This window comes from Mixophyes fleayi, chromosome 3 (genome assembly GCF_038048845.1).
Source record: "Mixophyes fleayi isolate aMixFle1 chromosome 3, aMixFle1.hap1, whole genome shotgun sequence".
In the NCBI taxonomy this organism is placed as follows: domain Eukaryota; kingdom Metazoa; phylum Chordata; class Amphibia; order Anura; family Limnodynastidae; genus Mixophyes; species Mixophyes fleayi.
The window spans coordinates 157,944,978-157,970,667 of record NC_134404.1 but is presented as its reverse complement, the minus strand read 5'-3'; the positions used below and the strand labels follow the sequence as shown (position 1 = coordinate 157,970,667).

The window sequence follows — 25,690 nt, the reverse complement described above, 5'->3', positions numbered from 1 at the left end:
CCTCATTTGTTATGTTTAGCTTTTCGATCATGGGAACTTTTTAAATGCTCACTGTGCTGCAACCATACATAAATAAACACTTAATTAACGTATAGTGTTGTGTTTAGCTTAGGGCGGTTTTCTGGTTTGCCATTTACATGTTATGTGACCATATTTATGTTATGTGCCCTGAAGACCACAACATTTCCCCTCTTCTGTGCCACTCAAAGACTTCCACTTGCTCACAAAAGAAATTAGCTGTAAATTATAATACACTTTTCAGTGCATCTGCCTCGAAATATGACAACTAGTTCCAGACATTTGAAGTATCATCAAAATTCAATTTGACAGGTGTTTCTCTATTGGAGAGTGGCTGTGGTCACACTAGTAGCACAACAATCAGTAACACTGTGCCTTTGAGTCCTACCGGATGGGATCCAGTTCTAATGCACTGTAGATTGGAAGGACAGTAATGTTTTGGGTTACACTAGAGTGGTGAATTGTGTGGCGCTGTTAGTCAGTTTCACGATACTGACTACCCCAACAGTGACTACAACGACGTGGGAAATCCAAACACTCATACCCCGGCATTAAACAAAAATCGACTTACCATAACACAGATGCACTCATTTCACGACTAGATCTGTTGCCGACTTTTGTAAACAATGTCAATTAGAAACGTGACTCCTCTTAAAGCGCCGATGCACGGACCCGGCTGTCATTCATCTAATGTAAGTCTTATTTTGTAGGGCTTTGGTTTAGGGATTAGGGTTATGGATTAGGGTTAGGGGTTAGGGTTAGGGTTAGGGGTTAAGGTGACGTTTAACCTTACTGTTACAAGCCGAATCCGTGTATTGCCACTTTAATATCGGTTGCCTTTTTAATTGACGTCCTTTACAACAGTCGGGAAGATGTCCGGTCATGAAATGAGTGCATCTGTGTTATGGTAAGTCGATGTTTGTTCCATGTCAGGGTATGAGTGTTCGGATTTCCCATGTCGTTCTACTCACTTTCGGGTTAGTCAGTGTCGTTAAAGCATACTACACCCTTGTGTGGGAGGACAAGCTGGTATACTCTGTGGGGGCCCATACTGGTGTGTAATTTGGGGATGTACAGGCTGGTCTACAGTGTAGAGCAGAGCCAGATTATCCAATAGGTTGACTAGGCTGCAGCTAGGGAAAAAGTTTTTTTGGGTGGGGGAGCAAAATTTTGGGGGTGGATAAACGACATGGAGAGGCATAAACTGAAATTCATTTTTAAATATAAGAGAATGATTGCTCTCCAAAGAAAGAAGAAAACTTAAAAGAAAAACTTAATAAGGTTTTAATAATAATGTATTCCCAAGGTAAAGACTTAAGACATCCTTGGGCAGGTACTTTAGTGTAGGTAAGTAGGAGAGACAGCTCACCCCTCCATCTTCACCCACAGTAGTGTTTATTCATGCTTCTGTTACACTATACACTTCTGATATTAATGAAAACAAAATGAGTGACAAAGATCGCTGTGAGCCCTTTAAAAATCAAAGTGGAGCTGAGCTTCGAAAATGCATGAACAGTAAACATTGGTTGTGGGGACAGGAGTGAAAGATGCCAGATTTTAAGTTAAGGACAAGCTTAATGCTTATTATCCTGGTGTGGAAGGCAAGGGGGGGACGCTACAAGAGTATTGGCCTAGGGTGCCTGAACCCTTAATAAGGCTTTGGTGTAGAGGCACAGGCTTGGGTACTGTGTAGGATTACATGCTGATGTAATGTGATACACATGTTGTAACCTATATGAGAACAGGTGTAGAGTGTAGTGTATTGGGCATGGGCTAGTAAAATGTGTGAGTGCACAAGTTGGTAAAATGCGTCTGCACACAATCTGGTATAATGTATTTGGTAGAGGTTGGTTATGGTATGCTGGCCATTTGGGTTGTATAATATATCCATTTTATAAATAATTATATACTGGTTATTGATAGGTACCATCAGCGGCCGAAGTCTATATTTAGAAGTGGCAGTATGGAATTTTAGAAGTGGCAGTATAAATAATATAGTGGGAATGTAAATAAATAGAATTTGATAGTTTTATAATTAAAGCAGTGGGAGAAGTGATGGTGCGGTGTACCACCGTTTACCCCCCACTTTTGTTTTTTTTAAACATATTTTATTGAAAGGTTTTTCAAGTTTTAACATCATAGAGATTAGGACATAGATCGCTCAATCAGTATATAAAGTTAATAAGAACTTTGTTATAGCAAAAATAAGACATCAAATTTAGAAATGGAGGGGGGGGAGGAGCCCAAGAAAAGGACGATGGAGGAGAAGGAAAAACAGATTGGGAAACAAAAAAAGTTTACCCCCCCACTTTGACCCCTTGGTACCATTGTGAGCAGCCTGGTTTCTAAGTTTTGGCCTTGGCTCCAAAATTTTTGAGAAATGTATCCAGGTCTGCTATAGCCAATGTAGCCTGAGCTAGGGTAAAGAACTAATATATATCAAGAAAAATCTGCATTGCGAGGGTCATGTGGGGACAAAATGGTCCTGTGTATACAGCAATTACATACAGATAAATATGATATTTCATGTTTCATCAATAAATATCTAGCCCAATCTTTTTGAGTCTGGGCTCACCTGGATTGAAATAAAAATACAGTGGCCACCCTGACAAATGTAGAGGAAAAATACATTGTAAACACAGCATTACCACACAAAGTGCGTGTTTATTATCATACTACAACATAATATATATACTTCTGCACCCCACTATGTTAGTCTTGCACCCCATTAGGAAACCGTACCCCACCAGTTGGGAAAGACTCATCTAACTTTATCCTTCAATGGACCAGGGGATGTGAGCCTAGAAGAACCATATGTTGCCAACATCTGCATTTAATATGACTCAGCTCCAAACTTTGGTCAAAGACTTGGGACCTAGATCTTTTGTTCAGTCAAACCCCTGTTATGGGGTCTTAGAATGTTGATTACCCCATTATTTGGTGGTGGTTTATGCTTTTTTAAGTATTTTTAATGCTTATCAATCTGTTTTTTACAATCTGTGTTAAGTTTAAGATCCAAAATTGTAATGATTGAAACTAAGAAATAACCAATATTTAGTGCTTAAACATCTAAAGGATTTTAATTTATTGCCCTGATAATGAATTGGGATCTGGATATCTAAATGAAAATATTAGTGTAAAGTTACAAATGCAGAAGGGAGTAAACTGTTTTTCTTAAACCCTAAAGACATAATATGCTGTCATCAATATCTATAATGCTATGAAAACGGGATGGCATACAGCAAGGATAAAGGAGGCAACACACTGTACTGGGATCAATTGGAGCTCTTCACTTGAAAATATACAGCAAATGTTTAGCTATAACCTACCTGCCAATCAAAAATGGTACAAAAATTATGTGGGTGTATGTGCTGTGCCCGTGATATCCCATGATACATTACATAATGGGAATACTTGGGAATGGGAATATTTCTAAGCAGGAACTAAAACGATATAGCAAATTAATCCTAAGAGAGCAGTCAGGAGAAGAAACAGAAGTGGGGTACTATAAAACAGAAGTGGGGTACTATTAAATATATTTGTTATTCAATTAAAAATAGAGGCAGATGTTGAAAGTAATTCACACATCATGATGGAGCCCATTCATATGTATAAAGTCCATCTTCTTTGCCTTTCTTTCTTATGTGTTGCAAGCTTTGCTTTTCACGAATTTCCATAAATACTAATATAAACACAAATTCCTCTCTTTTGTTCCATTCTATTGCTGACGATATCACCGGGGATTAGTTGATGTGAGGAGCAGAGCTGGAACTAGCGAGCTATGGGCCCCATTGCAGGGAGAAGGGAACCAGGGCCCCTGAGCCTCTGCATCTGCCATGCAGCGGGCCCCATTATCTCCATGGGCCCTGGTGCACAGCATCTGTCACACCAATGGTAGTTCCGCCACTGGTGAGGAGCTTCCAAGCCTAACCTTTCTTTTAGGAACCTCAGGAGTTCCTGACAGGTTGCTGCACGTCTGTGCGGAACATGCACTCAGTCTGCTTTCTTTGAAACAAAAGTAACTATCAAGGATATGTTTTGGAATTAAATGTCTGTTTCCCAGTCATACATATATGCTTAGGAAATTTGTTTATCTCCATTGAGTACGTTTTCTATACCCTGCCCAGTGGCGCACGCAGGGGGGAGTTTCTGAGTCTCCAGAAACCCCCCCTGCGCTAACTAAGTGGCCGCTATAGCTGCACTGTCCTATACAGCAGCCGCAGCGCTGTCAAAGAAGCGTCCGCGGCGGTGCTGTAGTGTATACAGCACCGCCGCGGACGCTTCTTAGACAGCGCCGCGGCTGCTGTATAGGACAGCGCTGAAGAAACTGAGCTGCTGCGCTTGCGCAGCAGCTCTCGCGGGGGTGTTTTTTGTTTTTTTGGGGGGTCGGGGGGGGGAACGACAATCCTCCGTTCGCCCCTACTGCCTCCACTTTTGCTAGGTCTCACATAACAGATAATTCAAGAAAAGTCTGCTATTTTTTTACAAAAAAAAAATCGGTGTGGTTTATTAAATGCTCCACTTAGTTATTTGATTTTCTAGCACTGAACAAATATAAATCTCCGGTTCCTAAAATGGAAATGTTATGCACTTTTTATAATTGCCATATTTACATATAGGCCATAACACCATGTAAGTAAGTTAAAACAACAACTTGGTTGTCGGCCAATTTATTCTGTGCTGATGATGCAGCTAAACTAAGCAAATGACTTCCCTGACAGGAAACATAGGGGATTGTGTGTTTTTTCCATTACACAGCTAATGGGGAAGAACTGAGATGGTGTCACTGTACATATTTATGTTGCTTTAAGTGACACTGTGGGCACATACATTGAGTGCTACTGGCCACACAACAGTACCAATGATGATGATAATTATTATCTTAATAGAAGCCTGCCTTTCTTTTCACACATTATTAGCAAAAGTATACACTAACCTTGGCATTTGGTGCTTTCAGACCATAATAAAGGGTGATAACTATATATGTTTACAGTCACTGGGTCTGGTAATAACGGAACAGACATGATTTAGTCTATTTTTTCTCTTGTCTGTAGGTGGGGATGAGATCTCGAAACCAAGGTGGAGAAAGCTCAACTATTGGGCGCCTCTCCAACTGCAACAATGGGACTGCTTTGGATGATGAGAACCTCAGCAGGGATGGCAAAAACAAGAATAATCTGCATAAAAATAAGGATGGGGATGGACTGGACTCTGGGACTGTTAAAAGACACATGAAATCTACCGGTGTTTGTGACAGACGAAACAGGAAACTAAATGAACCATCCAAAGAGGATCTTGTGAAGCTGCTGAGTGTTATGGAAGGAGAGTTACAGGTATGGTCAAGTTATTAATCTGTATAATTTTTCTACATACGTTGCCAAGTGTAAGCTGAGATACTAATGTGACTTTACTAAATATAACGTGCTGTGTTTTTTTTTGCTACTTTGTGCTTATAAATCAGTGGAACCTTTATAGTAATTTATTTTTACTGTGTATATATGACAAGTTATATGTGTACGCATACAGTGTTGGATTAATATACCTTGGGCCCATCAGAGAAAATTATTTCAAGGGGGCATTCATACATTCATGATAAAATAAGCAGCATCCCCTCTATTAAAATGTAACAAACTCCAAACACATATGTGTCAATCACTTTCTTCAAATAATTCATTTCAGTGTGAGCTGACAATAAACACATTCATTAAAAGGCACAAAAATCAACAACTCCACCTTAGTGTACACATCACATACACAAATTAAATACAGGATGCACAAATCAATGCAGACTTGCGTGAGTCTCCCACGTATGCCTGCTTGTACCTGTTTAGTTTGGACAGAGGCGTTCTAACGTAAGGTGAGTACAGTAAGAGCGTGTTCACGCAATTGCGAACAGATGCAGACCGGGACAAAGATGTGTGCCTGAGAATGGCTTATTATTTGTGGGTGGTCAAGGTCAGGAGCAAATAGCAGACGATGATCAAGTCCCCCACCACTAGCAATACACTTGACTGTTTTTGAATGTTCTGCTTACTCTGATTGGTGATTTCTTTGTTGCTGGGGCATACATTATGCTTTTGTGTTCATGTTCAAGCAAAAACAATTTTTTACTTACACAAGACGAGAAGTTGTTTTGCTGTATTAGGGAGGTTTTAGCAGTGTTTTGACACCTAATCATAAATGCATTTGTTGCAAATAAAAGAAATGGCTAAAATCATGGACGTAAGTGTATGTTATGGACGTCTGGAGTAAACCAGGTTCATATGCTACTGTTGCCGACTGGCAAACATGTTAAATTAGTTATTGCTTTTCATATGCTGGCAATTGCAGCTTTTTTAATTAACACAAATGGCACCTGCGATTTGGGGTGCAATTCCAGACAACTCTGCATCAGCTTTTAAGTGTTTTTTTCAAAATATATTCGCACTTCATAAAAAAGACTTGTAATTTTCATTCAGGTCATTAGAAAGTGTTTGCTAATGTTTACCATGCACATAAACATAGAATTGCTGTCACTAGGACCAATCTGTGTAGTATGACTCGCTAACTTGGCTCTACATAGGTAGATAGCAAGCACAAGCTTTTGTATGAAATGGTTCTGTGTGTTAAAGGTATTAATTTGCATTATCTGCAGAGATTAAGGGGCATATTCAATTGACGGCGGGAACACCGAAAATCCCGCTCGAAAAATATTACCGTTAATACGGTAATCCTGCACGTAAAAACCGTTAATACGGTAATTCACTCGCTGGATTTCAGCTCGCAGCTCATGGAGCTGCAGGCTGAAAACCAGCGAGATATTACCGTATTAACGGTAATATTTTTCGAGCGCGGGATTTTCGGCGATCCCGCCGTCAATTGAATATGCCCCTAAGGGTTTCTTACACCACAAAACATTTTGAAATAGTATTTTTTATCTAAAGTAATATAACCATTGAATTCAAACCTGCTTCTTTCTGACATGGTGTTTTAGATCAATGCAATAATAAATAATAATAATAATAATAATAATAATAATAATAATAGAAAATAAATTACATTTTGTTCCCATAGCAGAAAAACATCTTGTGCTTATTTGCTGTTTGAACTCACTTGTAAATAAATAGAGAAGATTACTCATTGAGGTCATATTAGCTGTTAACCCAGAGTAAGAGATACGACCACTTAATAATCTTTCCTAAGTACAGAACCTGATGCCAGTAAAGAGTAGAGCAGTGACCTTCAACTAACACATGCCAAAGGGAATTCAACTTCATGTCTTAAAGAGGACAGGTCATGTCATTTTCTAACTTATGTTAACACACACAGACACACAATTATTATTACATATAAATCTGTGCCCTTCCCATTTTGTCTTTAAATTAGATCTTGGATTAGGCTGAAAATCTGTGACACTTATCTCATGTGATCATTCACATCCAATCAGTAGCCTGTCTTGAAAACTATACTACTACCTAGAGTGTGATGATGTCACAGAAAGTTTCTTAGCAATATAGTGAGGAATGCTACTGCCAGTATGTGAAAGGTGGTCGGGAGAGTCACACTCATTCATACTCATGTATATGTCCAGATGATGGATACCTTCATGCAGACATCAAATATGCATTTAGGACAAGCTGTACAACCACATTTGATAACTTTAAAAATCTCCCCTCCAGGAGATTATTATTATTATCCTGGACACGTGGCAAGTGCAGGGAGGTGAGGTGCCACAAATCCAGTCATTTTGGCCCCATTCCCTATTGGTGAGCTCACTGAGCTGTCACAAATACATCATTGCACCGAGACCAAAAGGATGCCTGGTGAAGTGGGTGGGATCGGGGCAAAAGACTGTTTCTCCTTGGGGCCTGGGAGAACTAACTGAAAGTTAGACAAGTATGTGTACTACTATAACCAGAAGGGGCGGTGATACAGACCATCCTCTTCTGACTATGTGTGAGGTTCTGACCAGCTTCACTGTGATTGCGTTGATCTGATAGGGCTACAGACAGTGGCATAACTATTGCTATTGCTACAGGTCCCTGCTCATCTCTGTTGCTGACCCCTCACCCTTCCCCGGAAACAGTGGTAGCTCCACCAATGCCTGTAACATACATAAAATGTATCATATGTTGCCTATTCCGATATCTATTTTACCTGTAAGTTGAGCATAGGTGACGTGTCCACTTTACTGTTCCTCCATTCTCTGATCCCTGCATACTATGTTTTCTGTAATATATACTCTCATATTCCTATTTATTTACATAAACAATATCAGGTGATTGATTATCTGGTGTGTACGTTAGGTCACATCCATTATATAGCAGAAGCATTAACCAGTAAACCCAAAGACAGTTAGACTTCATAGAAATGGTATTTGGATAGGGGAATAATCTTTATGGGCCCTGGGAAGACCACTTGATTCAAATAGGGGTGTTTCCTCTTTTATGTGAACTGCTTGACCAATATTATCAAATAAAAGAGGCAAAAAAAGAACACTAATCACAGCCATAACTGAATAGTCTCTGAGTTAACACTTATATAGCCTTAACATTTGCCCTAAATGTATACCAACCTTAAGTTGTATCCATAGACCTAACATTAGTCCCCACCCTAGCATAATCCATGCTTTGCCAAGTAGTGCGCTGCCCGCAAAAATGATAAAGCAGCGGAATAATATTTGCCAAGATTGTTTAGGAAGATGCAAAACAATCATGGATTTGCGCACACACATTTGAAGCAAATTACACAAACAGAATTACAAAAAGTATTTTCGGAGGCTTCTGGCCTAAAACAATCTGGGCCTATTTATAATGGCTGTAAAATCAATTGCCAATTTTCTTCTCAAATAGATTTCAAAATATTTGGCATTTATATTTATTATTATTATATTGTCCTGGTATGCGCCATATGCCACTTTGTTTACTTACATTAAATATTGTTCATCCATTTATGGTTTTGTTCTGTTCTGTGGATTACCCTGTTTATTTTTTCCCCGTATTTGACAAGAATTGCAAATATAGAGCAATGACCCGCTAGAAAGGAAGGGTGGTAGTCTGGCCTAGTGGATTGTGTGGACATGGTGACTTTCTGACACTGAGGGCTAGATTTACTAAGCTGCGGGTTTGCAAAAGTGGGGATGTTGCCTATAGCAACCAATCAGATTCTAGCTTTCATTTATTTAGTGCTTTCTACAAAATGACAGCTAGAATCTGATTGGTTGCTATAGGCAACATCCTCACTTTTGCAAACCCGCAGCTTAGTAAATCTAGCCCTGAGTGTAGACATGGCCTCATGAGAAGTGCCACTGTATGTTTTTCATTATCTTATGGTAATAGTATCTTGGGGTGAAATGTTAGCCTTCTGTCCAGCATGGCAGGCTGCCCTATGATGGAGAGCATCAAGTATGGTTTTCCACTGCTCCACACAGCAGATACTGACTTTATCAAGAGGTATTAGCAGCACTCAAAAGCGAATGTTTAAATAGTCCTGTGTCTCCAAAAAACATTAATCAGTGGTCAATAAATTGCCAGGCTTTCCGGTATATCCACACTTCCGCCCTTACAATGAAGTAATTTCCACCCACAATCCAGTGGGGCGGATTGATGTCACATCCAGTTAAGACACAGACAAAAACAATACATTTATAAACATATAGCAATAATCGCCACACACCTGTTATATAGATACAAAAACACAGTATCTATCTATACAAATAATTACTAATCTAGCTATTAGATCATAATAAGGTCATATTTACATAATGCAGACGCCATTTATATGGTGGTTTGATCCCATAACCACGACATTTATGAATACTAAACTCATACTCAAAATAAACAAACTCATTAAAAATATATCATACAAAAATTTATATATGAAATTATACCAACGAATTATCTGTCTAGACACAATAATGCTAATGTAAAGGAAGATAGCAATAAGCATACATATTAAACAAAGACGTATAAATGCCTTTTTGTTGGTATTTTTTTAGCCTATATGATGTTAGGTAGACAATAACCAGCTTAGATATAAATTATTACTCAATTCATCCAGATACATATAAAAATATTATTATATTAAAAAATAAAAGAATCTGTATAGAGAAATAGAAAAAAGAAAAATAATATATTAACAACTTTATATTTAATATAAATTAATAAAGGGTGATATTTTGAATGCTTCATTTAATCCTAAAGGTGCCAAAGTGCCCAATTTATAGATCGAGTACATTTCTCTACAGGATACTTTATATCATTTTTAAAGGCTAATAGTCTCTTTACAAAAATGGAGCAATAGAGGCAAGTTATTTCTTTCTGTTCCATTGTGCATGCGTGATTCAGCTAGCTTGGGTCACGTCTGCGCAAATCCCCACAGACCGGTCCGGAGAAGCAGTAACTTAACTCTTACCAGTTCTGGCCAGTACTGCAGAGACAGCTGCTTCTCAAGTTTTTAATATTAAATCATGGCTATAGGGGAAAAACTGCTATATTTCATATCAGAGTTTCACCCCTGCTCCAAATATGCCAAACCATTTTATAGGAGCAATCAATAATAAACTGGTTTAAGCTATTAACCTGCTCATATTTGAACCATGCAGCCTTGCAATACTTCAGCATGCTCAAGCTGACTTTTTTCGAGCTTTCAAATTTGGAAACATTAAAGCAACAATCCCATGAAAAAAAGGAGGTGTGTTTTTTTAACATGATTCACTGTGGCACACTTTAAGAAGTAGTTTGTTAATTACCATTTCCTTTGTTTGTTTCTTCAGGCTGCTAATAACAATTTATAGTTGAGCAAAAAGTCATGTGACTGCTGTGACATCCACAATCACATAGTTCATGATGTAGTGTCAGAGATGATTTGGAACGCACTTGAACTGTGTCTGCACTATAAAATCCTCTACCCTCCTTCTCCTCTCTCTGCCATCAAATGACATGCTAAGAGACTGTGAGTGTTTATAGCCGCCATACTTGTATGCCCTCCAGAGAGATTTTGAAAAAGAAATAATTATTTGCACGAATACAGCTACGAAATTGATGCATGCTTCAATGGTACTTAACATGTTATTTAAAGAATACCTTGTCTATGTGATTGCCACCTTAATACAAAGTTTATGAATGTTTTCTATAGACATCTCCAATTTCTTGTTTTGAAGACTAAAATGGTTATTTAAAAACAATCCTATGTATGTTTACAGTATTCAGTAAACATTTCAGTTCATCAAACATTTGAAAAACATACTTTGCTTTCTGAGTTTTTCCATATCCAGATACCAAAATGTTGGTGTTTTTATGTCTTTGTAGTGGATTTTGATTGGAACTATTTGGACATTGTGTATTGTGTTTGATCTTGTACGACATATTTGCCTTTCGTGTGCACCATTTGGTTTATATTTTGTATGAGGTATGGAAAACATTAAAAGACTAGCAAAGTCTTTAAAACATGATGTACTATGTACAAGTATTTAATTGCATTTTTTCATATTAGATTGCTAGTTTATCTTCATATTGCAATGGTTTATACATCTTTAAAAAAATATTTTAAATATTGCCATAGATCACAAATCATGTGACAATTCATTTGGTATGTGGGCAAGTACTATGTATAGAGGTCTATTTGGTTTTCAAGCTCCATCTAGTGGTAACTTAAAGATTCAGTGCAAATATTACTATGTTATTTATGCAGTTTGATGAAACATTTCTCAGCTTTAGCTATTTCCTATCTGTGACTGTTTTATGTCATAATGACCAGATCAATGTTTACCTTTTTTTGCAATGCATTGGTACAAATGTGCATTTTTACTTTCATATATTGTATGAAATGATTATTATTACTATTATTATTATTATTATTATTATAATCTGTCAAGGTATGATGCAGTAGTAGAGATTAGGAATAACTGTATTTTCCATTTTGGAACGCATAGGTCCAACCTTTATACTACATTGTATTCACATCATTTTGCAAATATACAAAAAATACAAAAGTGTCTCACATAATGTGAGGTATGGTTTTAATTTGTTACAGTGTCATTTATTATTTTTTGATTATTTGTTTTAATTATTTTAAAATGTTTACTGTACATCTTTTTAATTTATTTTTCACATACTTTTTAATGTGGGGTTGTGGTAAACAGCATACTTACCTGTCACTCCACAAAGATACACAATGGGCCTGATGCAGGTTGAACACAACTTGGGCGCAATTTAAGTATTTCAGCCCATATACTGAGTCGGCACATCTCAAGATGCATCCAGCTCTATATCTGTATCACATGCGCCAGGGCTATGGCAGAAGTAATTGACCCGACATACACAGAAAAGTCAGTTTGAGCTAAAGTATTCCAAATAAACATTAGTTTTCATAGGGGAAAACTATTGCCTTTAGGCTTTATATAATACAGCAGATATAATCTTTCTTATCAGGTATAATTGAAGAGCTTTACACACAAAATTCTATAATGTATGCACATCAATGAAGAGTTGCAGATTTGTAAAGCACCACAGTGCTCCGCAGCGGCGTACAGTAGGGAAATCAGGACATACATAAAATAGGGACATACAAGGTACACAAAGTGAATGCAGACATAAAAACAAAGGGTATGGAGGGCCATGCTCATTAGAGAGCTTACATTCTAAGTGGTAGATGGTACAGCTGAAACAAGAGGAGCGAGTGTGGCTGAGAATGCAAATTGAGACAATTGTGAGAGTGCATTAGTGTTAATAATACCATTAGGAATAAGGTAAACTCTAAAAAAGCGATGGATTGTCTAAAGATTTGAAGATTATGGAAAGCCTGATCTGGTGTGTTAAGGAATTCCATAATTGGGCAGCAGCGCAGGAGAAGTCTTGTAGGCGGGAGTGAGAGGTGGTTACCAGAGATGAGACTAGGCACAGGTCAGAAGTAGATCTAAGAGAGCTGAAGGAAGATAATTTTGATGAGATTTGAGCTGTATGAAGGGGTAGAGTTGTTGAGGTCTTTGCAGTTATGGGTGAGTAATTTGAATTGGATTCTGGAGGAGAGTGTAGGGATTTGCAAAGTGGTGCAGCAGATGTTGAGCGATGAGAGAGGAAGATCAGTCTTGCAGCAGCATTTAGGATGGATTAAAGTGGGGATACATGAGTGGGGGGAAATTATTTGCAAGTAATACATCTGTAAAAGTATTATCTGCGTCTACTTTCTGGTCTGCATTGGCTCACACTTCTGTGAGCATGCCTTTACTGTACTTGTACCTAGGTAGAACACCCCTTCCCTTCACTGCCACGCTTCTTCAGATGCAAGCAGGCGCAAGTGTAGATGCGTGCAACTCTGCATAGGCGCAAGTAGGTGCAGGTATCTTTGTGGGCAATCACAGCATGAAATCATGCTAACTACACTATGCGAACGGGCATACATTCAGGCCCAAAGTGTAATCACAATCACTGAGCAGAAATGCCAAACAGACCACATATTATACTACCTTGTGTCCTTACAGCAAGGGATCTGACCTGAAACTGAAAATGCAGTTCAACTGCTGCTGATTTTAATTGGGAAAAGACGTTCAGTGTTTTCAGCTGGAGCAGTGCCTCCAAGCTTGGCTATCTCTCATCCTGGTTGTGACCATAGGAAATCCTGCCGAGTCAGCAAAACTTGATTTACTCCTTTACTTCATTTATCACAATCCCACTAAAAGTAGTTCTGCTGCCAGTGCAAGAATGCTGCCTGATGGACAAGGGAGCGCTGGCAAATGTTAGCCCAGGGGACAAGAGTCAACTCAGCAGCCTATATTAAAGGAAAAAAAGCAAGTGGCCCAGTGACCTAGCTGAAGGTAGCCCACTATGGGACCGACAGATGCCCCCCTGCCCCCAGCCCAGCCTGCCCCTGCTGATGGACAATTTTTCATTTGCCCCAGAATAGACACCATCATGGTTGCCACCAGAACTTGGTTTCTAAGATTTCTAAGGATGGAACCCATTTAGCAAGTAGCTTTAATCAATCTAGTACAAGTTAGGCAATGAAAGCAGAAGACTGATATGATTTATTGCAGGCTTAAAATACAGTACGATTATAATACGAAAATGTGGCCTTGTGCTATTGAATTTTATGTTGTAAAATATCTGCTAAAAGTGTATACATGCATCTGCCCATAGGTATATTGTTTCTAAAAGCGTATTGACTATTTCACAGTTTATTAAGTTACAAAAATAAGCCGTTATGATTCTTAAATAACCACCAGGCGTTGATTTTATGCAAGGCAATCTAGGAAAGGAAATATGACCTGGAACTTAAAGTTGGAAGCAATGGAGCGGGTTACAGATCTGGAATAATGTTACTTTATAGTTTGTGTATGTGTGCTCTATCTCTTTTCACCTCCTCTCTATGCTGCTACCACAGTAGAATTGATTCCTTCATCTCGAAATTTTGTGATTACATGCTTAATAGCACATTTCAAATACACACACATACTGTAGGCATGTTAATTGAAGGCAACTTCTTTAAAAGCACAGTTAAGGTACTGTCACATAGCTAGGAAATGAAATGACAAATAATGTCACTGTGCAATAGAATATTTAAAAAATTATTACATCACTTAACATTGCCTATGATACCAACAATTATATCATCACCTCAATCAAACAAGTCACCATAATAAAATAGAATACATTGAAGGATAGTATAACTATAATAATTTTCATTTATAGTCAGCAATACACCATTTAGATATCAACATTGAATGATACAGAGATGCTATGAGGCACTGGATGACTGACTACTCAGAGAATGACTTTTGAAGGGAGTTAACGGTTCTAGCAGCAATTCTGCCTACAGAGGATTGAAACAAAATGTCTTATTTGCAGATACTGATAAAACGCAGAGGGAGCGAGATTATGGGATTCTTGAACATTTGCAAATGTAGGGAACATTTCCACTTTGGATAGGTCATTGAGAAATCTAACATTAGCTGCTATCCAGACAGGAAATGTATTGGTGAAACGTCCTGTAGGAAAATGCAGATTATGCCATAGTGGTATAAGAGGAGATGGGGAGGGAGCCTGGGTAAAGAGTCATTAATGGGTGACTGTAGTCTTATAGAGGGCATGGCAATCACATACTAGCCGATGATACAGAGAGTAAAGCAGACTCAGTGTCCACCCAGACTCGAGACCCAGGAGAAGAATGCCACCGAATACCCAAACCACCATTCAACCCCTATAGTTGGAGAATATCCAGTCTAGCCCTTGTTATTTTATCAGATCAGATGAATGATAAGCTCATTCATTAGAGGGTAACAAATATAAATATAGACGACTTGGGAAAATATTCATTTTATATAAGGTAATTCGGTCAAACCATGAAATAAATAGTTTATTCCATGTTAGAAGGTCTGCTTTGATGGCTGCTATAAGAGGTGTATAAATATCTTTAAAGGGAGATGTCAGGTTCTTAGTGGCATTTTCGGCAAAAAGATCAAATATTTCAACAATACAGCAATTTAAATTAAATGTAATTGGTTTTGGGCTTTTGATTTATAATCTTGCATGTGTTATCATAATCTTTCTGTGAGCTAATTAGTGATCAAGGATGTAATAATGTTTGAAATATTAGGTTATATCATCAATGATATCATTAGTGATATCATCAATAACATCATTAGTGATATCATCAATTCTATCACTAATGATGTTATTTGCCAAGTGATTTTTATGAATAATGTGATCAAAAAATTCACACAGTGAAACCTTAGCTGTGCTTCATGCAACGTTTTTTTCAATTTCCTGTATCTTTCAAATGAAAAGGGGAGAAATAAGGATTCTTTTGCGCCTTCCTTCATATGTTTAATATAAGAGGTAGCTACTAGTCTGGGCTGTCTAGCTTGATTTCATTGAGACACGCCTCATGACATTCTGGGTCACCTCCAACTTCAAAGCCCCCGCTACCCTATCAGGACCCGCCGCTCTGATCTCAAAAGAGCAGAGCGGAGGCCTCTTCTGACGGATCATGCATGCTCAGAAGAGGCACCTGTTCTGCTCTATTGAAGGCAGATAGTAGGTCCAGAATTGCATTGCCGAACCCCTACCAAATTTTACTATGGGCCCAGCGATGCAGTCTTCTGCCTCTCCCCACTGCCTGCTGCCCATTACTCTGCATCCCCTATGCTGGCCAATCTGGACTGGCTACTATGCAGTTAGCATGCAATTAGTTCCTCCACATTTGGAAAGCCGTAAATTGCCTAAATTTACACAAGCCCCAACAACAATGGGTGATGGAGAGAACCATGGCATGTAGTACAATGAATTTGTAGCTTCCCCATCTGTACTTGGTGGGGCCAGGAAGATCCCTTCTAAAGGCATTGGGATAATCTTATTAACCCAAGGCCTACACCACATCGCATAGGCTAGCAAGATACCCAGCACTATGATTCCAGCACTCCCAAATGAAATAAGAATTCTATAGTTTAACAACCAGCCATAGACCCTGTCAGAGCTCACCACATCTTAGTGTGTGTCGAGGGGGGGGTTTGGTCTGCTCCACAATAGAATGTGATGTAGTGTATCTTAGTAAGGTGTGTAATGTTCATCCCTGATATGGACTTGCTATGCTGCTAGCAATTTTGCTCTGGCTCATGTTGGGTATGGAGTCCAGTTTTCATAACGGATCCCCTCAAGGGAGTGATGAGCTTTGCTGAGATGAACCCACAGGCTACAGCCCCCAGACTTGTCTTGCTAGTCAGCTATTGACTAACAAAAGATGGTGTCAGAAAACAGACCAAGGTTGGGGCTGGCAGCAAATAGTCATTCTGTGGCTGAAGCTGCACAAATGGAGAGGTTTTTACATGGAGGACATTTTTACCACTGTGGGAGGAAAGGGCAGCTGAGATCACAGAGCCATCTTGCTCTGCCCTCCCTTCGCTATAAGGTTACATAGCTGCACGCTGCCTGCCATAGACTTTAATGTTAATTTTAAAACTTTAATTTCTTTAATTTGGCAGCACAAGGCTCAGTAGTTAGCAACACTTTACAGCACTGGGGTATTGGGTTTCAATCAGGGTGCATCTGCATCAAGAAAGACCTCAGCACGGAACAGTTAATATGTTCTCCCCATTCCACCTGGGTTTCCTCACATGACCCCAAAACATACTAGATTATTTGACAACTAAAAATTGGCTCTAGCATGTGTGTATGTGCGTTTACGTGTCTGTGCTGGGAAAAAATGAGATTGCAATCTCCACTGGTGCAGAGACTGATGCAAATGAATAAACATTATCTGTGCAACTCTACTTAATATATAGGTACTATGTAACTAAAGAGTAATAATAATTTATTGTTACACGTTTAAACCTCACAGTCCAGCATTAAGTCTTCACTCATGCTAAGTTTTCTGGATAACGTTTTAGTCAGTCCTTAGTTTGAAAGTAACAAAGTTCCAAGCTGAAAAAGTTTTTGTGAAGCTCTACAGTTTTGTTAAACCGCTCTAAAACTGCCTAAATGGAATGATTTAAACTAGGTACACACTACAGGTTTTTCCCCAATCATCAGAACGATTACACGATTAACGACTGTTAGGTCCAATTTAGCATTAGGACCTAACAAGACTTGGGGGTATATTTACTAAACTGCGGGTTTGAAAATGTGGAGATGTTGCCTATAGCAACCAATCAGATTCTAGCTGTCATTTTGTAGAATGCACTAAATAAATGAAAGCTAGAATCTGATTGGTTGCTATAGGCAACATCTCCACATTTTCAAACCTGCAGTATAGTAAATCTAGCCCTTGGTGAGAGTTACTTGGTGAGAGTGAGCCTTACCCATTATCCAGAGGCTACTGTAGAATGGGTCAAGGGGAAGATCCAAAACATGAGGACTGTGTTCAAGAAGTAACTCAATAAGTTGGAGTTTTCCCAAACATCTGGGGCAGGCGCTGAAAACGTGTATATACCTAGGTTGTGGTAATTTGACCTCCTGCGCTTCACGGCTGACCAGGAAAATAGCCAGACCATCAACAAGCAACACGCCCCAGAAGGGACCTAGTTCCTCACCTATCCCTGCGGAATCTGAAGACATACCAGCAAGTGGCATAGTAGGTAAACACACAAAATAATGGATGTATAAAATATGTATTTACATTTTGGAAAACATGAGTACTTCCAACACAGAATTTCAATGTACTTAGATTATAAGCATCTCATTCTGCCAGAACACAGCTCCCTTACCATTAAAATATTCCAAATAATTACTCCCTGTTTATTTTTCATCTGGGAAGACTTCAGTGGTGTCAACACCACCATTTCCTCAACTTCTATTATATGCTCCATTGTAGCAGCTTTGATGCACTCAATGGGGCTTTTCTGCCTAAGAAAGTTGTGTAGGACACAACAAGCCATCACCACCTTGTCTATTTTGTCAAGGCGCAAATTTATGGTGGTATGGAAAATCCTAAATATATTGCTCAAAATACCAAAAGCATTTTCCACTTCTCGCCACTCTGAATAAGTTGCTATAAAGCTCTATATTTCTGTTAAACCGCTCTAAAACTGGCTAAATTTAATGATTTAAGCTAGGTACACATTACACGATAAATGACTGTTAGGTCCGATATCACATTAGTGTGTACGGTCCAACGATCGTGTTTTATCATACCAAAGCACATTGTATTGTTTGGTTTGATTTTGTAACTAGACTAAAGATCTCTATAAACGGTGAAACAATGTTGTGCCAATTCTGCAGTGTGTATGTACTCACGACCATCTGTCCGACATTTGACCAATAGTTGCTCCAACAGCGACATCTTTCTGGGCGTGCATATTTAAACTTATGATGTTGTTTCATACGTCTCCCACGTGCTGTGTTGTCTAAACATGAAGCAAATGGAACATATACCATTACCATTTTATTAACCTCTTATGGCCATTGTCAACCGTATGGACAAGTCAATAGGTTCAGTGCACCTGGGTACACCCTACGGCTATACCACAGCACATGTGAAGTAGACAAAAGTGTATTTATTCATTATGAAATGTAAGCACATTTATATATACGTACATAATATCTACAAAGTCTCATTTATTTAGTGGTGTGTTATGTGCACATTTATTTTATGTTGTTTCATATACTGAGACAAGACATGGGATTCCCAGCGACCAACGTTCCTCTATTTGAGAAAAACAGAATCAACCTATAACATCAAATTTAACAGGCTATAAGAAGAGGTATTAAGTATCCTGAGGGTGAGTGCTGGTATCATGTGTGCTGGAGAGCTATTATATATAAACTAATCGCACCAGATTTGGGAGAATTTGTGCGATTTATTGTTTAGGTATGCCCAAAAAATTCCATTGATACCAAGAAACAAATTTTATGTATGAGGTGTTGTCTAGATGGAGGGTCTGATTTTTTCCAGTTCTAAGCCTCTAGGCACCTGGCTGCATTAAGGATTTGTATGGACAGCTTCTCTGCATGTTTATCAAGAGCCTCTAATTGAGAGCCCAAAAGGAAGGACCAAGGGACATTTAGTGATCTGTATCTGTGTAACCTCAGTGAGTAGAGCAGCCACGTCATCCCAAAACAAAGCAATCTTTGGGCAGGACCACCAGATGTGAAGGAAGGACCCCCGTTCACCGCAACCCCGCCAACATAGGTCAGATGTGGTCCCATATATCGTTTTCAGCCTAATCGAGGCAAAATAGATTTCGTAAGTGTTTTCTTTCACAAGAGAGGAGATAGAGGTTTTCGAGACCCACTCTCAGATTGTTGACCAGATGTCCTCATCTGGTGGTGTGCCTAAGTCGGCTTCCCACTTAAGTTAGTGAGCTGGGCAGTTGGTCTGTTTGGAGGTGACAAGGAGATTATATTAGTTAGAAATAATACCTCTCTGAAGGGGTTTTCTAACCCAGATTCCAATAGGGTCAGCTCCCTCGTTACATCGGGTTTTGAGAGGTATTCAACATAATGTTTTACCTGCAGGTACGCAAAAGGGCTGACTGACATAGAGCTGACATACTCACTGTTATTAATGTTCGTTCGGATTCTCTTCAACTTTCGTTACTCCTTGTTTTTCAAATCTGACCATCACTTCTGTGTCTGGAACTTGCTTCTTTTTTTTCCGAGTTTGTCGCATAGCACATTAATCAACGTCTGCATTATTATCTCCTATATGTAGTTAACATTTCAGTATTTTTTTGTGACAATTGTAGTCATGTTGGTCCAGCACTCTTACTATCATCTCCATCTCCCTGGTATCTCTTCTTTTCCTTCCACCTCCACTCCTCCCTCACTTTTATATTTCCCTTGCTCCTCTGCCATGTTGTCACATACTGCTGGCAACAGCCTGGATCCTCTCTGTATATGTAAATGCTTCTACTGCATATGTGGGCATTAACAATTGGTATGGACCGATCACGGCAGCCCTATGTCACGGCTGAGGATCTGTCCGTATCCCCACCGGGTTGTGTCTCTGGAGGTAGGCTGGTGATAAACTAGCAGGGGAAACCAGGCAGGAACTAGATTGCTGGAAACGAAACCAGGATGGAGGAACCGGAATGGAACTGGTAATGCTGGAACAGGACAACAACCGGAATGGAACAAGAGAAAGGATTGTAGACAGGTTGACGTTTGAAATTACAACATTGCACTGGCCACAGGTAAGGGCTCCAGTAAGTCCTTTCAGAGTAGTTGATGATTCCATATTGGAGAGTGCAGTCAGCTAGGCAGAAGCAACACTCTGATTTGCTGAGAAGGATCAGGTGACCATATCCAAGATGGCAGCACCCAGGAACTGTTTTTGGAGGGAAACCTGGAGTGAAGGCTGCTATCCCCTGATTGGCTGGGGATCATGTGACCAAATCCAAGATGGCAGTGTCCATAACCAGATTCTGAGGGATCTCTCGAGTGGAGAAAGACTGGACAGCATCTAGCAGAGAGATCTGAAACCAGAAGAGCCTGACGACTGCAGTGACAGGTTGGAAAGACAGCGGAGAGGTAAGTGGGAGTACCTGAGAGCCTGGTGTGTTACACTCGAGCTTCAGATTGAAGCATTGTGGACGAACATTCATTTTTCTCTAGCATTCGTCCGTAGTGGTATTTGCTGCTCTGCATTGGCACTTTTTATTAAAGTTTTCATACTTTTTGACCTGTTTCACCACTTTCTATACCAAATTTCATCGCTATTATAGCAAGATAAGTACTTTATTACATGAGACTTTATTTTGGTCACTTTATTCTGTGTATGGAAATATTATAATACATTTTGTATAATTTTTTTATAGAAATTTTATGATGATATCTGAAAAACTTTTGAGCTGGTGAAGGACTTCATTGAGGCCTACAGATCCTATCCCTACTTGTGGCAATTCAAGTCAAAAGTATATTCCAACAGGTAGAAGAGGATCTTGACTTATGAGGACTTGGTGAGAGTGAATCTTCCCCATTATCCAGAGGCTACTGTAGACTGGGTCAAGGGGAAGATCCAAAACATGAGGACTGTGTTCCAGAAGTAACTCAATAAGTTGGAGTCCTCCAAAAGATCATGGACAGGCACTAAAAATGTGTATGTACCTAGGTTGTGAAGTTTGACCTCCTGCGCTTCACGGCTGACCAGGAAATAGCCAGACCTTCAACAAGCAACATGCCCAGATGGGACATAGTTCCTCACCTGTGCCTCTGGAATCTGAAGAAATACCAGCAAGTGGCATAGTAAGTAAACACACAAAATCATGGATGCATAAAATATTTATTTACATTTTGGTTAACATGAGAACTTCCAACACAGAATTTCAATGTACATAGATTATAAGCATCTCATTCTGCCAGACCACAGCTCCCTTACCATTAAAATATTCTGAATACTCCTCCCTGTTTACGTTTGCCATGTGGCTGGCATTTCTCACCTGATAAGACTCCAGTGGTGTCAACTCTACCACTCAACTTCTACAATATGCTCCATAGTAGAAGCTGGGCTGCTCACAATGGGGCTTTTCTGCATAAGAAAGTTGTGTAAGACACAACAAACCATCTCCACCTTGTCTGTTTTGTCAAGGCGCAGATTTATGGCAGTATGGAAAATCATAAACCTAATGCTCAATATGCGAAAAGCATTTTCCACTACTCGTCTTGCTCTTGCTAATCGGTAATTAAAGATCTACTTTTCAGGTGTGAGAGGTTTTTGGGGGTAAGGTTTAAAAATATTACTTTGCTTCATCAGCTACAAATAACAAATTGAGTCTGAATTTTGTTTAGGTGCTTGTTGGCAACTTAAGTTTGTTAATCTTGTTTTTAAGTTCGTTATGGAACGGAGTTTGCTCCAATGCCCCATCATTTGACACTTTTCTATTTTTACCAATGTCCATAAAGATAAATTCATAGTTGGCATCCGCTATGACCATCAGGATAATGCTGAAGAATCCCTTGAAGTTATAGAAATAATATCCACTTGTAGAGGGTGGCATAATTCTTACTTGTTTGTCATCTATTGCCGTGCCACAGTTTGGGAAATTACACAATTTGTCAAAATCTTCAGCAATAATTTGCCATTCCTAGACCGTTGATGGGAACGGCAAAAGAAAGATTGTTGTAATGTTAAATCAATACATGCATCTTTTATCATACTAACTATATACATTTGTTTTTTTATCACACAGCCATCTGTCTTCACTGAGGCAGGATTGTGTGCTTTGGCAGAGGGATCTGTAACATTGACGCCTCTCACCCAGCAGACAGATCACAACCAGCAAACCAAACAGCCAACCACACAACAACCCACGAAGGACACTGAGCAAGCCACCCAGCCACCCAGCTATAAGGGCAACAAACTGACAAAAGGGCATGTGAGACCAAACAAAGAGACATGCTGACTCACCAGATAATAGAATTGACAAACCATTTAATGTGATAGGAGGCTGACAATTGGGAACTGTTGGGAGAAGCAGTAACTGAAACAATGAAACAGCTGCCAGTTGAGAGCAGACTGGAGGTAGACCATTTTGTTACCGATGTGCTCTGAGGGGGAAAATTATGCCACACATTAGACTGACAGACTGCCTCCCACACATGACCAAGATTTCTTCCAGCCTGCCCCATTACATATATTTCAGTCTCTCCCTCCCCACATGCAACATCACAATATGGGAAGTAAAACCAGTACCTCTCCTACCTATAAAACTTCCACACCAACCAGGAGTGCAAGTATGCTGCAACATAGTGGAAGTCCTTCTGCATTGGAAGTCATGGAACACTACAACTATGAACACCTTTGACTTTTATGTCTATATTTTTATTACTAATGTTTGAGTTTGTATTTTTTATAGGTTTTATGTTTTTCTTTAATATGTTAATTTATTAAATTATTTCAAATTCTAATAAAGGTAATGTATTTTTACAACCTTTATATATTATATTTAGGGCACCAAGCAGCACTTCTCTGTATTCTGGCATACAGTGGAAGTGCTTTCCTGCTGTTGGGATAATGTAGCAACCAGTCTCTGCTGTGCAGATATGGGTCCTATACCCCTCCTGCCTTTAGAGCACCAAGCAGTGCTACCACTGTATGCTGGCACACAGTGGAAGCTTGGGGTGAAATATATGTTATGTACTTGAGATCAGCCAGTAGCCAAATATATAACAACTAGTCCCTGCTTTGCAGATATGGGTCTTATACCCCTCCTGCCTTTAGGGCACCAAGCAGTGCTTCCAATGTATGCTGGCATACAGAGGAAGTGCTTACTGCTTTTAAAATATACACTCAGCGGTATATTTACTAAACTGCGTGTTTAAAAAAAGTGGAGATGTTGCCTATAGCAACCAATCAGATTCTAGCTTTTATTTATTTATTGCATTCTACAAAATGATAGCTAGAATCTGATTGGTTGCTATAGGCAAAATCTCCACTTTTTCAAACCCACCGTTTAGTAAATCTAGCCCTCAGAATTTATATATATGTTTATATTTTTGTATTTGAGTTAGTTTAATTTGTTTTTAAGTTTTAAATATATATATATATATATATATATATATATATATTTATTTATTGTTGGTGTTGTTATTAATATGTTAAAATGCACAGTTTCTTTTTTAATAAAAGCAATTTTGTTTAAAATCAGACTATTTATTTCGCTAACCTTCATATATAGACCTTGGAGAACTTGTATGATAGCCTCACAGGTCTCAGTTATGATCAATCCCAGAGCTTGCGGTGAAATAGCTGTGTTGTACTTCAGCCATTGTCCTTCCTGTGACCAAAAATCATAGCTCTGCAGATATGGGTCTCCTTATATGGATGTCCTCCTTCTGGATGTGTGGGGTGCCAAGCTGGAGCAGCTACTGGAATGTGGAATCATTCATTCCCAGGAAATTCCTGAGGTCTTAAGACTTGTTGTCCTGTATCTCATGTAGCAGTGGCATATGTGAAAGTAAGTCTCTCCTCTGTGTCAAGCGCCATCTCTCTGCTCCTTCAGGACGGCATTCTGTCACTTCCTCCGCTGCGTCTGGTTGCCAGGCAACCAGACGCGATACTTCCGGCTGGACCGCCGGTACTGTTGCTCATGTGCGTCCCATTGCCAGGCAAAGGGGGCGCTATTCGGATCCCCGGTGGCCGATGACATCACGCCGCATCTCATTGGCCACTAGCTCTATTTTAGACTGACTCTGACACCATGCTGGTGCCAGAGTATTGGGTCATTCCTGGTCCAGCGTTCCTGTGTATTATTTGGCATGTCCTGACTGCTCTCCAGTGTTTCCTATTGACCTGGCTTGTCTGACCAATCTATTGGATTCTCCCTGTGCATTGATCCTCTTCTTGTAAATTCCGCATTCTTCATTGAATCCTTCAGGAGGGTTTTTGATGAACCTGGGAGAGTGCCTTCAGCAGCTTCTGGTCTATTGAGCCTTTGCCGGGGTAATCTCACTGTAGGACAATATGCAATGCAGTTCCGTATGCTGGCATCAGAGTTAAAGTGGAACAATGAGGCCTTGGTAGCAACCTTCTGGAAAGGATTGGCAGATCGAATCAAGGACAATCTTGTATCCAGAGAACTGCCTTTGGACCTAGACACACTCATATCATTATATGTTAGAGTTGATGTGCACTACCGAGAACGAACCCAGGAACGATCTTTTTCCAGACATTTTGTTCTGTGGTTGGCACCCCTGTTCCAGAACCCGGTAACACCCCCAGTGGAGCCCATGCAAATTGGACGTTCCCGTTTGTCCCCCGAGGAAAGAGAGAGTTGACTCTAATGCTGCAGCTTTGTCTTTATTGTGGTGATCCTGGTCATCTTCTCAATGTATGTCCTAAGAGACCAGAAAACCACCTTAGGACATTCTGCATCTGCTCCCAAGGAGACTTCCGAGCTTCTTATGATTGTCACTCTGGATACCCCCAAAGGATCTCATCCTACCATGGCTTTTGTGGATTTTGGCTCCTCTGGAAACTTCATCTCAACGTCTTTCGCTTCCTGGATCCAGATTCCTCTGCAATCATTGCCTCAGCCTCTCTGTCTCACGGCAGTTGATGGTATTCGTGTCAGCAATGGTTACATCTCCTACGTTACTTCACCTGTTAGTCTGATGGTAGGAACTTTACATAGAGAGACGATCCAGTTTCTGGTGCTGCCCAAGTCCATTAATTCACTTATAATAGATTTGCCTGTGGTCCCGAGTATCTTCTTAGATGTCTGCCCTTGCCTGGGGTCCCGAGTGTTCTCTTAGATGTATGCCCT

General features: G+C 39.6%; 1 protein-coding gene across 4 annotated transcripts in view; it reads left to right on the top strand.

The window, feature by feature from the left end:
* FILIP1 (filamin A interacting protein 1) overlaps window positions 1-25,690 on the top strand; it is a 157,824-nt gene that overhangs the window by 70,766 nt on the left and 61,368 nt on the right. For all 4 annotated transcript variants that reach the window (XM_075202643.1, XM_075202640.1, XM_075202642.1 and 1 more), the window contains exon 2: window positions 5,073-5,351. In XM_075202643.1, coding sequence (XP_075058744.1) covers window positions 5,079-5,351 — 273 coding nt within the window. In that variant the 5' untranslated portion in view covers window positions 5,073-5,078. The remainder of the gene's footprint in view (window positions 1-5,072; window positions 5,352-25,690) is intronic.